The 16,904-nt window shown below is 48.0% G+C and overlaps 2 protein-coding genes across 2 annotated transcripts in view; both read right to left on the bottom strand.

Annotated features, from left to right (window-relative positions):
• Positions 1-1,599: 1,599 nt before the first annotated feature.
• Positions 1,600-5,887, bottom strand: LOC120836487. The gene is made up of 5 exons (XM_040205422.3): positions 5,611-5,887; positions 5,185-5,424; positions 3,841-4,304; positions 3,040-3,655; positions 1,600-1,748 (listed from the first exon to the last, which is right to left on the bottom strand). Exons 1-5 carry the CDS (start codon positions 5,885-5,887, stop codon positions 1,600-1,602), a joined length of 1,746 nt encoding a protein of 581 aa, XP_040061356.3.
• A 6,577-nt stretch (positions 5,888-12,464) lies between these two features.
• The window catches only part of LOC8023233 (phospholipid-transporting ATPase ABCA3-like), a 59,899-nt gene continuing 55,459 nt past the window's right edge, over positions 12,465-16,904 (bottom strand). Inside the window, 7 exon segments of the mRNA XM_042293706.1 lie at positions 12,465-12,662; positions 14,184-14,415; positions 16,219-16,261; positions 16,264-16,327; positions 16,329-16,355; positions 16,357-16,393; positions 16,632-16,644. Of these exon segments, the coding sequence (XP_042149640.1) occupies positions 12,465-12,662; positions 14,184-14,415; positions 16,219-16,261; positions 16,264-16,327; positions 16,329-16,355; positions 16,357-16,393; positions 16,632-16,644 (614 nt within the window).

Raw genomic sequence — 16,904 nt, 5'->3', positions numbered from 1 at the left:
ACGATAGTCTTCAGGTCCAGTCCTTTCGTACGAATGATGATTCCGTATGCTCTGTCCTCGTCCTTTATGGTGGTCCGGAACTTCCTCGACAATTTGACTCGAAGTTTTGTTCCACCCACAGTCCTCCATTGCGACTTCTCTCTCGCCGCGTCTGTTTCCGGTGAGCTGGCTTGCTTCTCCTTTTCTTCATCGCGCTTGATGTAGTTCATGAGTGTGGCTAAGTTCCGCTGCTCCCTCGTTGCGACCGCCATGGCGCCTCGTGAGGGACGGAGCGTTAGGCCTAGCGCTAGGCCTAGCCGCCCGACTTGAAATTTCGTCCGAAATAGGCCTTTCTTGCGGAAGTTTCGTGTAAAACGACGATTCCGTGGCTTCGCTATGTCGTCCGCTGATCGAAAAGAGTTAAGACTCACCCCCAAGGGCCCAGGTTCCGCGGTGAAACGCCGATGATGAATAAACCTTTATTTGTCGAGCATCAGGTGCAGATGTTAGGGCACCCGCCCGGTGGAGGGCATCCTTAGTCCGGGATACCCTGGCTACGGCTGGCTATCCGGGCCCTTGTCACCAAGTCTTGCTGGATCCCAGGGTCCGGGCTGGTCAGACAGGCCATCCACTGCTCGTAGGATGGGGTGGGTTTGGGAGTGAGGTCCGGGGTTCGTTGGCATTCGCATACCTGATGGTAAAGGTTGCCGGGAGAAGGACAAAAATTACAAGTGGCGGCGTATTGAGCGGGATAGATGGCGTGAAGAAGGGTGCTGTGGGGATATGTGTTGGTCTGCAGTCTTCGGAGGGTGGTGGCTTCATCTCTTGATAATCTTGGGTGCGGTGCCGGGTATTTTCTTCGGTCGTGACGGTAGTGGGCTAGTATGTCGGCATAGTTGATGAGCAGGTCGGTCGTGGGGGCAACAAGTGAGGTTGTTCCCTCTCGGGTAATGGCCCGGTGTGTATGCGCGCGGGCAGCGGCATGTGCCGCCTCATTACCTTCGAGGTGTTCGTGTCCGGGTACCCAGACTAGGTGTACTTCGGGGAGCCGGGGGATGGTCTTGAGGATGCGAAGCGCTGTTTTCGAGATGCGTCCCCGTAGGTAATTCCGACACGCTGCCTGAGAGTCTGTGAGCACTGTAATTATATCGCCGCCTGTCGTTGCGGCTAGGGCGATGGCAATTTCTTCGGCGGCTTCTGTAGATGTTGTGCGGACTGTGAGTGCGGTCATTTCTTGCCCTGCTGCATTGGTTACACATACAGCATGGGCTGGCTTATGCGGATACGGGGAGGCGTCGGTGTATCTTGCAGTTGGGCTATCGCCATATTTGGTGTTCATGGTTCGTGCCCTAGCGATGCGCCGAGCCTTATTGTAAACCGGATGCATGTTCTTCGGGATCTGGGCTACACGAATGGCTTTTCTTAGGTGCAGAGGTATTCGTTCTTTGTGGTCTTGCAAGGAGGGTGTCGCGTAGCCTAACTTTCTCAGTGTGGCTCGTCCGGTAGGTGTTAATTTAAGGCGTTCTAACTGGGAGATGTGATGTGCTTCTTGTAACTCTTCCCAGGTGTTGTGAATTCCTAGTAGCAACAAATTCTTCGTTGAAGTTTTGGGAGGTAGTCCTAAGGCGGTCTTGTATGCTTGGCGCAGGGCAATATTAAGTTTTGATTTTTCGGTTGTTTTGAGGGACAAATATGGCGTGCCATAGGCGACCCGGCTAATGAGTATGGCTTGTACAATCCGTAATGTGTCAGATTCTTGCATGCCAAATCTACGATTTGATACACGGTGTATTAGGTGCATGAGTTGGGAGAGTGTCCGTTGAAGCGGTGCAATGGTGTGGGAACCAGATCCGTTTTGGGGGATCGTGAGGCCAAGAACACGGAGGTGGGGAACGTTGGGGACAGGTTTTCCTGCTATAGTGATTTCCGGATCCGGGATGCTTCGTTTACATTGGTGCGCTGTCTTCGTGCAGAGAGTAAGGAGGGCGGATTTTTCGGGGGCACACTCAAGGCCCCTGTCGCTGAGATATTGTTGTGTTTCTTCGATGGCGCTTTGCATGGCGTCTTGTTGCTCACCCATGGATCCCGTAGGGGTCCATAGGGTGAGGTCATCTGTGTAGATTGCGTGCCTTAGATGTGGGATATTTTGTAAGAGTGGTGGAAGGTCCTTCATAGCGATGTTAAAAAGAAGCGGTGATATCACGGAGCCTTGAGGGGTGCCTTTGGAGATGGTCTTAAATGTGTTCGAGCGGAGATGTCCGATGCCGATAGTTGCAGTACGACCGGTGAGGAAAGCCGTGATATAATCGTAGGTTCGTTGTCCGCAATCGATAGAGGTTAGTCCTTGAAGGATGGCTTGGTGGGAGATGTTGTCAAAAGCACCCTTGATGTCCAGGGCAACGATGCAACGCTTGTGTGTGCTGGTGAGCCGATCGATGATTTCTTCTTTTAGTTGCAAGAGGACATCTTGGGTGGAGAGATGGGGTCGGAAGCCGTACATGGTGGTCGGGAAATGGCCGTTGTCTTCGATATATGGAGAGAGGCGGTTTTGCACCATATGTTCCAGGAGCTTTCCCACACATGACGTTAGGGAAATGGGTCGGAGGTTACCTGGAGCAAGCGGTTTTCCGGGTTTTGGTATTAGGGCGATGTCAGCATGCTTCCACTGGGGGGGCAGCGTGCCGGCAGTCCAATGTTCGTTCATATAATTTAGGAGGGCCTCCAACGCAGTGACGTCGAGGTTCCGGATCAACTTATTGCGAATCTTGTCTTTGCCTGGCGTGGTGTTCCTGGTTAAGTTGTAAACCGCTGCTTCTATCTCCACAAGCGTGAAGGGGGCGTCCATTTCGGGATTGGGAATACCCATGTACGGTTGGGCGGGAGGCTGGGTCTTGTCGCTCGTATCATGCCACGGTTTCTTGAGCTCCTCGAGGAGCTCTTCTTCTGTGCCTTGATAATTATGAATAAGCCGTCTGAGCTGATGCACTGCGGTCGATCTAGATTCTTTGTTGCCCATAAGGGACCGAAGCAGGTGCCACGTGCGCCGGGTGCCGAGGGTACCCTGTAGCTTCGTGCAGAACTGCGACCAGTTCTGTTGGCTGAGGTGTATGGCATATGTTGCCGCTTCTAGTGTTATCTGGGCTATACGAAGACGAAGTTTTCGATTGGTTCTCCGTTTTTTCCAGCGTTTTGTTAGCCCTCGTCGGGCCTCCCATAGGTGTAAGAGGTGTGCGTCAATTGCGGGGCAGTCTTGGGTTAACGGTAATTCCTTAGTGTGCTTTTTAGCTGCCTCCAACATTTGTGCTGTCCATTCTTCAATCGCGTGGATGGGACTGGTGGGTGTTATTTCCCGGAATTTTCTCCAATCGGTGAGACGGGCAGTGCCTATTCTTTGTGCTGCTGCCTCATGATGGAAGAGCTGTAGCTGTATGATATAATGGTAACTTCCCAATGTTTCTGTGAGGCATTCCCACGTTGGATCTTTGAGTCCATAAGTAAGCGTAAGGTCCGGAGTAGTATCTCGTGAGACACTATTACCCATCCGCGTGGGGGTATCTGGGGTATTACACAAGTGAAGATTGTTTTGTCTAATGGCTTCATGGAGTTGCCTTCCTTTTTTGTTGTCCCTATGGTAACCCCATATTGTGTGATGCGCGTTGAAATCACCAATGATCACCTGGGGGGCTATGTTGCGCTTTTTGCACTCCCAGGAGACTAGGGAGAGGGAAGTGACGTCAACGACACAGCAAACGCAGATTGGATGTTGATTTCGTCTTCTTCTGTCAACATCCAATCTGCATTTGCTGTGTCGTTGACGTCACTTCCCTCTTCCAAGTCTCCTGGGAGTGCAAAAAGCGCAACATAGCACCCCAGTCCGTGCCCTTTTGTTCTTTGTCTAACGGTCTTGAAGAGGCGGTCAATTTCATTGAGGGGTGACGATGGGGGGCTATATATGTTGAGGATGAAAAGGCTGGCTTGTGTCTTCTTTTTTGGGATAAGTTCTACGAAAACATAGTCCAAGGTTGTGGGGAGGGTGTGTGCCTGCGCTGTCTGAGTTGTCTGGACCAAAGTGGCCGTTCGTGAGGCAGGATCGGTGATAAACGTGGTGTACCCCCTGAGCGTTATCTGATCTGTGCCAGTTTCCTGAAGAGCGATAACGGCCGGTGAATGTACGTTTGCAAACAGTGATAGTGAATTTTGCTTGCCGCGGTATGAGCGACAATTCCATTGCCAAATCATCAGTGGTGTTGGGGGAGACCTTTTAGGGTTCACCACTATGGTACTGTTCGCATTCATCGTCGGAGGGCGTAATTCTAGGTGGGTCACTGGGGGCGGATTGCTTGGTCTTCTTTCGCGTCTTGCGCTTGACTGTCTCGTTGGCTTCCTGCCTTTTTTCAATCGCATCGATACGGTGTTCAATTGTTTGGCCAAGCTCGTGAATTAATCTTTCGAGCCTTCCAATATCTTGTAGGGTTGGAAACACGGAGGGCTGTGGCGTTGGGTGCGGAGTGGCCGTTGCTTGCACAGCACTGTGCGCCGGTGCATTCGTGATTATTTCTAAGTGGGACATTAGCTCTTCTATACGACGTTCTAACTTCTCGGTGCGTTCCGCTTGCAGTTCAAGTTGTTTTCTTAGTTGCGCATTCTCCCGTTCTAGTGTTTTTATGCGGCTGTTTTTATCTTGCACAGAGGCTAACTGTGCGGGCAATGGGGGGAAATCATTCAGGGCCGTTTCTGGGGAAGCGACAATGGCGGACCAGCTTCCCTGTTGCGAAGGGAAGTGGCGTCGTTGGGTGTTGGCCTGCGTGTGAGGGGGAGGTGGTGGGTGAGCTCCTGGAACCTGGTGATGAGGCTGCCGCTGGTCTGTCGGCGTAGTTTGAGCAAAGCGCTCCCGGACGTGAAGTGGCGGCGGTGGTGGGCGGAGCTTCTTACGGCAGTCTTTGCTAGCCGTCAGGTGGTCGAGTCCACACAGCTTACATTTTGGGGTGCACGTGTGTTCCGGCGCAGGATTTCGCTCATGACACCGCTCGCACACAGTCACCTCCGGATTAGGGCAGATATCCCGTCTGTGCCCAATGTCATCACAGAGTGAGCAACACTGGATGGAGTGTCTGTATGGGCGGCAGCGAGTGTACAATCCGTGAGCATGGATGTAGAAAGGGATGTGCGGGCCCTCAAATGTCACAACTGCAGATGTGGACTTGCCTAGCATTCTTGCCTGTTGTATTTTGGGTCCCGGAGAGGCAATGATGTTCGGGAGCTGCTCCGTGGTTGTTCCGGGGTCTAGACCGTGTATGACTCCCCGCACTGTTCCGGGGAAAGGCTTAACGTACGGCGAGATTTCATACGTTGCGTCCTCCAGTTGTAGCGACGTGACATCGCTAAGGGCATCGGCGTAGGTCTCGTAGGGGGTGCTGGCCACGATGAGGTTCTGGACTGCTTGCACTTGAATTACCACGCGTTGGTTGAAGGCTCCTTCGGGTATTCGGCTGGCTTTTTGTATGCTTGCTGTAAGTTGTCGGTCGCTCCAAGCCGCGATGCGTAGTCCGTCTCTCGGGCGGTATACGACTTTATAATCGGTGTCGGGGAGTCTGGGTGCTCGCGAAACACGAGGAGAGCTGTTAGGCTTACCGGGCGCCGGCTGCGTGTTTGTTGAAAAGGCTTGCTGCTTTGCTTTACGTCTGTCGCTGAGCATTTGCTTCCACGGGCCGGGGTGGGATAACGTACGGCCACTTAGCTCGTCGAATTCCATTGTGTCGTCATTGGGGTTTGGCTCCAACACTGCTTGGGATTGATCGTTCGCCGGGGGCTCCGGCATAGCAGTTGCAGCCGCAGCTGTAGCCGCTAGCGCTGTGTCGAGGTTAGGCCTAGGTTCTAAAGGCGGCTCGGTCCGGTCTTCAAGTGCCATTTTTCGACGAATGGTCGGTCCGATTGCGATGAAATTGGTGTCAATCGATCGGTCTTGATGTTAGGTAGCCGGTGGTACCGATTCCAATGGCGATGTCACAAGGAAAACGCAAACTGCGGCCTTCAAGTTGGGAGCCCATCTCCCGCGCATCTTGGTGTTTGGCCCCCTTCGTCGTCTTTCTGAAACGCCGAAAATCCAGGAGCGCAAGGGAGACGCGTCCGCACTGCTCGACGTCTCGAGAAAGTTCCTGTCTCCGAGCACCGAGCTAATGACGAACACGACGCCACCATTTCTCCCGCAGCGGCCACTCGAGGAAATACAAGTGACTTCTATTTTGGCTTTAAGAACAGATACGGCGGAAGAGGTGACAGGGGTGCCACCCCCGTCTCCCCGGCGGACGCGCCGCGCTCAACTATACCGAAGTTAAAATGCACCTAGGGCGGGACGCGCTACCTGAAAGGCCCGCTGAGGCATGGTTGTATAAAAACAATATTAATTGTGCCGCAAAAAGATTTTAAAAACATAACGCGCCCCTCTTTTTGTACTAAACTCCAATAAATTTCATAGAAAAAGAGTCTTTTCCGTTTGTTTTTACGCAAAAACAGGCTTTCACAAAGCTCAAGGTAACCACAGTACAGACAAATGAGAAAGAGTGGCGCTTTTGTCGCATTTAGCTCGGTCTCGGTGGACGCCAGCGGCCCAGGTTTCGACGGCGAGTTTCCCAACTGAGTGTTTTAGTAACGTTGGTCCCACCCGTGACGTCGCAAACGATGATGATGATAGCTAGAGAAGCGCCCCCTGCACTTTGCGCACGCCGCCAAGGTGGCAGTGCTCCCTCTGCATCTTCATAGAAACTATCTCACACCTGCGCTGTTGTTTTAACGTGAAATATTATTTCGTTATAGTTTCTCCGAATTTCGTGAAGCCGTGGTTTGTGAAGTCACATGACTTCAGTTTCTCCTATAGATTTTGCGGGGAAGTTGACGTCCCCCGACCTCAACGCCAATTCAGTTTTCCCACTAAATTTAGCGGAAAAAACGACGTCACGTGACCTATACACAGTCAGTTTCCCCGCTAGATTTAGCGGAACAACCAACGTCACCTGACCTCAACGCCAATTCACTTTACCCGCAATGTTTAGCGGGGAAAATGATGTCACATGGATTCATGCCATGTGAAATGCGCCAATTCAGTTTCACCGCTAGATTTCGCGGAAAATGGAAGTCACGTGACATTATGTCACGTGACTTATACTCACTAAGCTACCCCGCTCAATTTAGCGAAAAAATTGAAGTCATGTGCTAGAACGTCTCACGTACGTGAGACGTTCTAGCACATACTTGCTATACTTGCCTATACTTGCTGAGACTAGAAGCTCCGCCTTCAGCGAGAGCTTTCTGTCCTTGCTAACGCAAGTGTGAACGCGCAGGCACGCGCAACCAAAGCACTGCGGAAGCCAGCGAGCTCGCACTGACGGCGAAGCTTCCAGTTTCAGTTTAAGGGTGAACGGAGTAGGCCCATTTGCCACCCATTTTTTTGCGTTAACTGGGTTTTCAGAGAAGCTTAATTCATCCATGGAACCAGTGGCGTTGGAACAATTCAGGAGATGTGGGGCGGCTGTGTTCGTGGGGGGGGGGGGGGGGGGGGGGGGGGCGACGGTGTTTTGCATTTCCTCCCGCGAATTGTTTCCATTAAATTCCTGACTTGTCTGGGGAGGGGGAGGGGGGGGGGAGGGCAGTCGCTCCCCCCCCCCCCCCCCCCACTGCCCCCCTCCCCCCTTTCTGTTCCGAACCCGCTGCATGGAACCGGATATTTACTGATTTTGCCCAAGATTTTTCAACTTATGCTTGAGCTATTTTCATGATATATTTGTACCTTTAAAAAGCGAAATGAGAGAGCCAACACTGAGGGGGATGGGACCTCAACTTTATCCTCATAGACTTTTATAAAAACAAAACTGTTCTCGATGAAAAAATGATTGATTTAAAAGTGCACAAAATAACAAATCTAGAAAAATAATAAGAAACTGTTTGTCCTGAAAAGTTTTACTGAACATATTGTTTTGTTCAAGAAGGGCATCTTGAGCTGTGCTCCTTGGGACCAAAAGGCTCCTTCCCAACGAAAAACTAGGCGCAATGGAGTTACTTTGGGCCAAGGTTAAAAATATTTGTCTAGCTTTAAGGAAATAATACTTAATTTAACCCTCCCTCGTTTGTTGTCTTAGTTACAAGCTACATATACTAGGCGTAAAGTATACAATTTTAGACCGTATTGTGTGTGGAACGCTCCCACATATATCTCTTTATGCTGAAAGTACAAAAATATAAAACTTCAAGCAAAACTCAGGAGAGGCACGTCCAAAAAATTCTAGACCAATGATTTTTTTAATAGTTTTTATGTGCATTTTATGAGCAACAGTTAGGAAATAGCCGCACATGTTGTGGTCCAGTCTGAGGAACTCCAATGAAAGAATTAAAAACAGATGAAATATGTCTTCCTTAGTATGCATAGGTAGTTTACAGCCACTTTTTTTTTTAAATTCCAGGAGACGGACGGAGGGTGAGGGGTGCGATGACTCAGTATATCCCAGTACATGAGGGGCGGCGGGAGGGGCGAATACCATGAAATATACAACCCAATAAACCAAACAACAAAAATAATGCACATTAACGCGAGGAAAACTGGAAGGTAGAAAACGACACAAGACGTTTTAAGTTTCATAATAAGCACATGTACCAAAGTCTAAGAGAACTGAAGTTTTAAAAATCCTGAGGTCAGTAATTAAAACGGTTGATCCTGGAAGACCATTCCAGAATGATTTGGTATTTCTGTAAGCGAAGGCAGATGTGCGTCGAAAATTAAGGGAGTTAATTGTCGAGGCGATGGGACGATTGTGCGGGAATACCACGTGAGAATGAACCCGTGACAGTTTGATGGCAGTGATAATGTGTATAAAGGAAGCAAATGCGCGCCGACTTGCGACATGCTTCGAGAGCAGATAAATTTAAGCTCATTTTTGTTGCAGATATACTAGCTGCCCATTATCATAGACCAAATGCAGAGGGCTGCGGGGATTCGGACCGCTTCAAGCTAAGGGATCAAGTAATCAGGTGGGGATTCAAGCATAATATTCCTATTCACAAGCAGCACAAAACAACGTTCAGATTGATTGTTGTGCCCCTAAGCAAGCTTTCCTTTATTCATTGCCTACTCCCCAGTAGCTTTTATATCTTCTCGTGACTCAGTAAGCTACACCTTGCAAGGAGTGCTGTCCAAACAGAAGGTGGTGAGGGGGACCTCCGCTTCCCCTTCTTAGCCCTTCACCCAAGACATTTTGAAAATGTCTAGTAAAAAAATGCAGGAAAGGGAAGGGGATATATATCTCCGCACTATGAATGCTGCTGAAGAGGTGGAACAAGCCAGAGAGAGGTTCCTTGAGAACTAAAAGTTTGAAAACCGTGGTATAAAGGACCATGTAACCCCCATGAAGCAGGAACGGATAGAAATGTTTGTCCTTAACATGTTTTTTTCTTTTTTTTATTATTGCGAAAGCATTACCTGTTTTATGGAGCGAACCGACGTCATCGTCTTTGAAACCACGCCAAACATTGGCCAAACGGCACCTAAAATCCCCTTTTCCAAGTGAAACCGATTTCTGATAGATTATGCTCGCATAGGCTGGCGCGCTTCAAGGAGGAGGGAGCAGTGGCGGCAGAGCCAGAGCCCGCCCGGGCAGACTCCAGAGCGGGCTCACGGCCGAGCTCAGCGCGGCGGTCACTTCACGACAGTGCGCCCTCGGCCGTCCGCCGGTGAAACGTGGCTGTCCACGCCACTACGCCACAGATGAACTAAGGGAGCAGAAGAACGACAATCATGCTTTCGAATTCACCACTCATAAGAAGTGCTTAGGTGTCCTCGGACTTTTTTAATGAAGATATTGCTCACTAATACACCACCGCTTTAGCACAAAGCATGAGGCTGAAAATATCACAAGTGCCCCTTAAAACGATGACAAAGTATAAATGTATCAGCACTGAATACAAAGATGCCAAATAAAAAGAAAGTTTAACATGACTAGTAGGTTATAAAAAGTCTTATAGAAATGGGAAAAATGAGACAAAGCACACATGTCACAGCATACCGCCAAAGCGTCTCAGTACAACCCACCTTTAAAGCTTGCAAAGACATCTTTTATTCTTCATGACGAGCAAACTTTCATATTTTTGAAAAAATAAACAAAAAAAATTAATGAAAAAAAATTAAGCAGTGTAGTGTCTTTAAACTTGACAGCCAAGGCACTACAATTCTTTGACCCCGTCATGCAGCTTGAACCACAGTTAACTTGATTAAACCGGTATTTAACTTCTGAAGATTTCAGAATTTATCTGAACAGTAATGAACCTCGGCGTTAAAAAATAGAGCGAGTTTAATAAAACACCAGTGGGCATACCTAGGTATATATTTGGACTGTTACCATTTATATAATCATCTAAGATTATTTTTATAGATTTATATAATTGTTTTTTTATTAAAAATACATAAAAAGTTTACCAAATATATATGTATGGCATATATGATACAAAATTGAGGGGCATTCGAGCCTCACTTGGCCGGGATTCCCAACACAAAGCACTGCAACAAAGCGGCGCTGAAGTGCTTCTTATGCAACAGCCTACAATGAATGCCAGTCACAACGAACCAAGATGCACAAAGTTCTAAAGCTTAAAATCTCCACACCTTTACATCTCTGAAGTTCACTTGTTGTTTGTTCATCGTGGACCAGGCACTGTAGTGAACTGACGAGGTAAGTACATTCTAAAAACAATCTCTTCTGGGGACATCTTTTCCCCAAAATTTCTTCCATTTGTGCAAAATACAGCAATCAACATTGCCTTACTAAAGGAATGCATAACATTGTCTCTTAGCATGTTACCTAGAGACTGAACATACTCCAAGAAAGTTCCAACTTGTGACAGTTGTAAACACTCAAGATTGCATTGTGCACGCACCACCGTACGTAGTCGCGGCTAGGCTACCAAACTTTTGATCCTATTTTTCGAGGTCCACGAAAATAACTTACGAGTAACGAACAAACCCAATGTTCCGTCTCTTCCTTGAAAATTACCAATCTCGGGCTTTCTTCCTTGTTCCTCGAAGCAGCTGTTACGGACGGCAACACAGGAAGTTCACAAGGCGGGACAGTCTAGCTGGCAGGCGGCACCACGGGGCAATTGAACTCATAAGACACACAATGTCACAATGGAAGCAGCACGAACTCTGTTGAGGATTTTCTGAAAAAAAAAAAGTCCATTTTTCAGTCGTACCCAAATCGCAAATTTGATAGAGCTCCTAACTGTTTTAGGCATTCAATCTCAAATTCAGTTTAATACTGTTTTTTCTCGTGATTGGCATTACAACCACCTCACTTTGACAGCTCTGCATTTCTCCGGCTAACCGAATGAGCAAACGTCTGCCTTTAGTTTCTTGCCCTTGCAGCCCGCCCACACTCTAAACATCATTGTTTTTCCTAACTCGTGCGGACCTATGAATCCCCGGTCGCCAAGTTCGAGTCCTGGCCGAGCTGCCTGCAATCCGACAGAAGCTCGCTGCCGAAAAGCCATGGCGCAACCGCCATTTCAGTTACACGTCAAAAGATCCCCAGGCAGTCCAAATTAATCCGTAGTCTACCGCAGAGCCGTGTACACAAAGTTTGGTCAATGGGAGGCGCGGGCAGAGCCACGGCGTACACCAGACGCAAAAAGTGGGTTTGACATGCCCTCTTGACCAACCAGAAGCCGAAAAGAATCTACTAGCGGTGGTAGCGAGAAACTGTTTTAATCAAAGGTCTATGTCGGTACAAGGTTTTAATAAGCGCATAAGAGTGTAGTGTAGTAACCCTTTATGGTTGAAAATAGGGTACACGTGATGTTTCAATCATGATCGTGCAGAAATATGTAAGAAACAAATGTACCACTCAACGCTGTTTTGCTCGGACAGAGTGTGACCGCTCGGACGGCAGATTCCCGGCCCTCGGCGCCTGGCGTACGGATTATGTCGATCGCTCCGCTAGTTGCACTCTTCTACCATGATTTTGGATGACCATGATTGATACATCACTTGCACAATATTTTCAGTCGCCGAGAGTTACCCCGACGCACTTATTAAGTCTGTCTCTGGCGACCACCACCAGGGTAATATTTCCGGCTTCTGGTTGGCCACATCCGAATTCGTGAAGATGCCCTGGAACAAGCCCAGCCCGCTTTCGGCCAATGGCGCCTCCTCATTTCTCTCCTGCACTTCCCAACGAATGGCCAAACTCTCTCCATACACGGCTCTGGTCTACTGCCGGGCACGCCAGATGCCCTTTGTCAGTTTGACCCATAAAACTCCCAAAATGTTTGTTTTCTTAATTGTACGACTTGCAGATTATAGGATGTTTTCGGGCGCGGTCCCGTCGAAGTCGTATAAACAGGGTTTCGCCGTATTCGCATAACATACTTCCCCGTTTAAGTACAAACATTATGTACGTAGCATCTGACTCACTCAACGGGAGGCAGACGACGCCTTTCCTTGCACCTCAGGCACTGACGCGCATTGTGTCGGAGGTGTCTTCTGCGTCACGCTGCGCCCGCGCAAAGGCCAGGAAAATTTGTTCCAGTGTCGTGTCGCTGACGATGTAGTCTTCAAACCGGAGACGCTGCTTCATTTCCTCCATGGTCTCGAAGAGGTCGCTCCACTTGATGCTCAGGTCTGTCACGTGGAAATGCAGCAGCGTCTGTTCAAAGCGGGCGGGAGGGACCAGAAATGAGCGACGACGTACACTACACGCAAAAAACCGGTGAAGTTTGGAGACAAGTACGCTAGGGTCGCCGAAAGAGTAAAAATGCCGGGGAGAAACTTCGGTCGTCCTGCCTCAAGTGTGAGCTTCCCACCTCCGACGATGCATCGGCATCTTGTTTTGGAATTTATCGGCAGTGGAATCTCGATAATTCAAACTTGCGGATGATTCAAATTACGATGCAGATTCCCTCCTATGTGTTTTTCAAAAGGAAACTCTCGGTAATTCAAACTTCGCATATTTCAAAGAAATTTCTGGTCCCCCTCGGGTTCAAATTAACGAGATTCCACTGTATGAAATCCACAATGGACCTTGATAGTGATAAAAGATTGTGGTCTTTTGTAAAAAGGAGCACGCCGAACGCAGATGCTCTCACTGCAGACTTTGACATGGATCGTGACCGGGGTCTCCTCCGACCAGCGAGAGTGACGAAATATGGACGGATATTGGAGAAGAACTGGTTCTTTGAAACTTGTGAACTTTGAAAAATGGCGATTAATTCGTTGGGCCTTGCCGAGGACCGTCGTCGCTGCAAATTTTGGGTCGTACAAGCTTCGTGAGGTGCCGTGCGCAATGTCGAATCTCCAAAGTGACGACTGTTGCCGAAGAACATGCTATGAGGAAATAATGAACTACTTACAAACTCGCTAGTAGAAACCCATTATATTCAAACATATGTTATAGCAGAACCAGCAATAAGGGAAGTTGGTTCAATGGCAAAGACGGGAACACTAGCTAGACTATTACACCCGACTGTCTGCTGCAACCAGAACTGTAGTAATGAGGTTATACTTAGGGTCCTTCATTTTTGGGTAAAACTCAATTTTAGCCGATTTTTACAGTCCAAACATATGTTTCTGGAAAAAGGGGTAAACCCGATTTCTCCCAAAATTTCAAAACCCCCTAACCAACGTTAACAAGAGTGTGCAAAGCATTGATGAGCAGCTTTTGTGAATATAAGGTTTTTGTGTCTTAGAAGTGATCAAAGCACTTTACTGTTATTATTGTTTATCTTATCAATTTCCAAAGAAATGCTGAATTTCGGGGTATTTGCTAAAAAAACATTCATTTTCCCCCGATTACCAGCTTGAAACATAGCCCTATATTTTACCTTTCGATTAAAAAAATACAGAATGCATTAATTATTACATTCGTAAATTTCACCCGAAAAATCCCAGAATTTCGGAATGGTTCCACAAAACACCAGATATCCCCGATTATCAACTTGAAAAATAGCTCCCGATATTTACCCCCCGCCCCCCCTTCCGAATTAAAAGAAATATAAAACCCAAAAACGAAAAACCCTAGTCATGCTGTATACACCGGAAACAAGGAACAATATTAATAACGCGCTGAATTCTCCCGTTAAAAGAATACAAGAAGGGAAGCTTTCCATGGTAGCCAGTGATTGGTTCCTCAAGCAACAACACTGCAAATCTTTTTGAAGGTAAGCCCCACCTGGTGAGAGTCTCGTAGTTGACAGCAGCCGCCGAAAGCATCCTCCATGGCGTTACAAACGTCTGCAACGGCCGACGTAGTGGCAGTGACGGCCTGGTCGTGACGCAGCTTCACCAGCACCGTGAACCCTTGGCCAAACTTGGACTTAAGGTGCTGGGTGGACCCCATGCAGCGGAACGACCCGTTCACCATGATGGATATCCGCTGGCAGAGTGCCTCACACTCCTCCATGCTAGAACAGGGTTAACAAACATTAGTAGCCCTTCTTCAATAAAAGAGCTAAAAGGTGCGTGTGTAGCTAGATGCATTCAAAATCCTCCCCAAGACAATTTTATTCCAACATTTCGAGAGCTGGCAATGAATCACATTTGGGTGTGCCAAATCTACAAAGGCCACCTGGCACACCCCAATGGAATATTAGGGATGAATTTGGACAAACTGCGGGCACACCGACTGGAATTCGAATATACCAACTGCAGATCTGTAGGGTGGCACTTTGCCTCGAAGCCACCGAGGCAGCTGAGACCTGGTGGTAATGAATAGGATTCCCTGAATAAAGCACATTATGAAAGACAGGAGGCAAATGGTGTACCATGACAGAGGCACCGACTATAAAGGGGGGGGGGGGGGGGGGGAGGAATTGCGAACGAACATACTGCTTAGGAAAAAAATTGCCTGGGCTTTACTTTTTACTTGGTAAAAACGGATATACCGCAATATTCCGACAGATGTGCCACTGCTGAAAGGTAGCCCGCCCATTATTTTTGGCATGATTTGCTCTTTTCGTCTGAAACACCGAAAGGTAGCCCACTTCTAGTAATTGCAGGTCCCTGGCCAACGCTAACCTCGGCCAATAAGCGGCGTTACTTAACCGCGACTGGAGATAGGCGAACATTGCCGACTGAGGAGGACAGTCGTCTTTGGTTCGTCGCCCCTCTCTGCGGTCACGAGTTTTGAGGGCCAAAAAATCTAGAACTAACGTTTTTTCAACTTTTTTTTTTAAATGGCACACTGAAGGTTGCTTACTTTTTATTTTCATCCGAGTTGCTATTCATTTAGGTGGGCTATCTCTCGGGATATAACGGTAGTGTTTCGACTAGAAACTTGCAAAGCGTCGTTGAATTAAGTCACTCCTTTTAGAACTACTCGAAGCACCTGGGAAGCACGTGGGAGAGCTTAAAGACATAAATTATCTAATTAAACAATGATTATTTAACCTTTCAATGGGAAAATGGGGCTCGTTCCTTATGGTTTGCGCATTAAGCCCCATGTAATTATGGGCTCAAACGGCCACCAATTTCCCAAAATAAAATTTCCAGGAATTCCTCGTAGCATTTGGTTCAGATAACGATTTGTCCTGAAACTTTGGCGTCTGGTCCCGACCGCCAGAGGTACATTTGGGTAGAGACTGAGTTCCCGGCGATGTGTAGCTTATTTTAGTGATGAAAATAAGACAACATTTCAATTTGGGGGGGGGGGGGGGAGGGGGGGGGGCAACTTGCACTTGGGGGGTGGGGGAGGGGTGGGAAACAAGAAATTGAAAGCTTCCTGCCCATGTACCATGCTAGCATTCATGACAGAGCTCTCATTGCGTTAGAAGCTCATACAAATGTTAGAAAAACTTCGAAGGTAGTCGTCGGTAAAAAAGCAAGGGTCAGTGTGCTGTGCCTTCTCCCATGCTTGCAGAAATTAAGTAAGAAAAAAAAAACACCTAAACGACAAACTTTCCTTATCCACATACACACTGGTGTGAAGCTACATAGTAAATTCTGCACATGCGAATTCCCCTCACAGCATGCATAATTCTCTTATTAAACATGCATAAATGATGCCCAAATTGATAGCTAGATTCATGGCCCAGGACACGAAAGGTGTCAATTACAGTCACACATGGAATGGTAAAAACCTTCCAAGCTTCCAGGTAGCAAAGCGATGAAGTTAACGAGATTTAAACGAGATCAGGATGACGAGAAAATGCAGCAACAAGCTCAACCAAGGCCCGTGAGCGAGCGACTTTAACGCCGGCAGTAATTACCTGTGACTGGTGAGAATGACCGCGGCGCCCATCAGTTTCTGCCGTTGTCTAGGCCCTGCCAGATCTTCCTCCTCGCCGCAGGATCCACCCCTGCCGTGGGCTCGTCCAGGGAACACCACGGGGGGATTGCCGATGAGGCGCCATTGCTATGGATAGCTTCCTCCGGTTGCCACCGCTGGAAATAAGATGAATAAACGGCGGTGTGCCGCAGGTCAGCGAGTATTCGAGCAAAAGTAAAAAAATATTAAGGCTGGTTCACACACTGGCGTTTTACTGTACTTGAGCGAGTTGCGTTTCCTTGTCTACTTATGAGTACAAAACACACTAGTACCCCGGGTGCCATTTGTTAGGTAGACCTGTAATCCTTTCGTGGTCACAGAACGTGGGCACGAAAAGCAAATATGGGTACTGGCCTTAAAGCGTTAACTGCAAAGAAAAAATATTTTTTTACAGTTTAACTTGGACAAGCGTGCCAAAAAACAATTTTTCCGCGAGAAAAAAAAATACAGCAATATTTATTGCGTGAGACTGATTTTAGTTTTCGGCCATTTCGCCCGTTTTAAATCGCACGCCAGAAAGTGGGTGTTCTGCGACGTTTAGCATCAATTGGCCGCTATACTTCTCATTGGCTAAGAGTTTGATTGACAGCTGAGATCTTGGTTGTTAAACCTTTGTTATATGTTGCA

This window comes from Ixodes scapularis, unplaced genomic scaffold, assembly GCF_016920785.2.
Source record: "Ixodes scapularis isolate PalLabHiFi unplaced genomic scaffold, ASM1692078v2 PGA_scaffold4__175_contigs__length_147842914, whole genome shotgun sequence".
Classification (NCBI taxonomy): Eukaryota; Metazoa; Arthropoda; class Arachnida; order Ixodida; family Ixodidae; genus Ixodes; species Ixodes scapularis.
Note: the sequence above shows the minus strand (reverse complement) of the source record. Positions and strands in the feature narration are given on the sequence as shown.

Bases quoted from the DNA above. Each gene is read 5' to 3' on its own strand.
- LOC120836487 (XM_040205422.3), bottom strand. From the start codon at position 5,887: ATGGCACTTGAAGACCGGACCGAGCCGCCTTTAGAACCTAGGCCTAAC. The intron at 5,425-5,610 runs GTAAGCCTAACA...TGGTAATTCAAG, and splicing joins AAACACGCAGCCGGCGCCCG to TGCAAGCAGTCCAGAACCTC. The intron at 4,305-5,184 runs GCAAGTCCACAT...ATCCGCCCCCAG, and splicing joins ACAACAGGCAAGAATGCTAG to TGACCCACCTAGAATTACGC.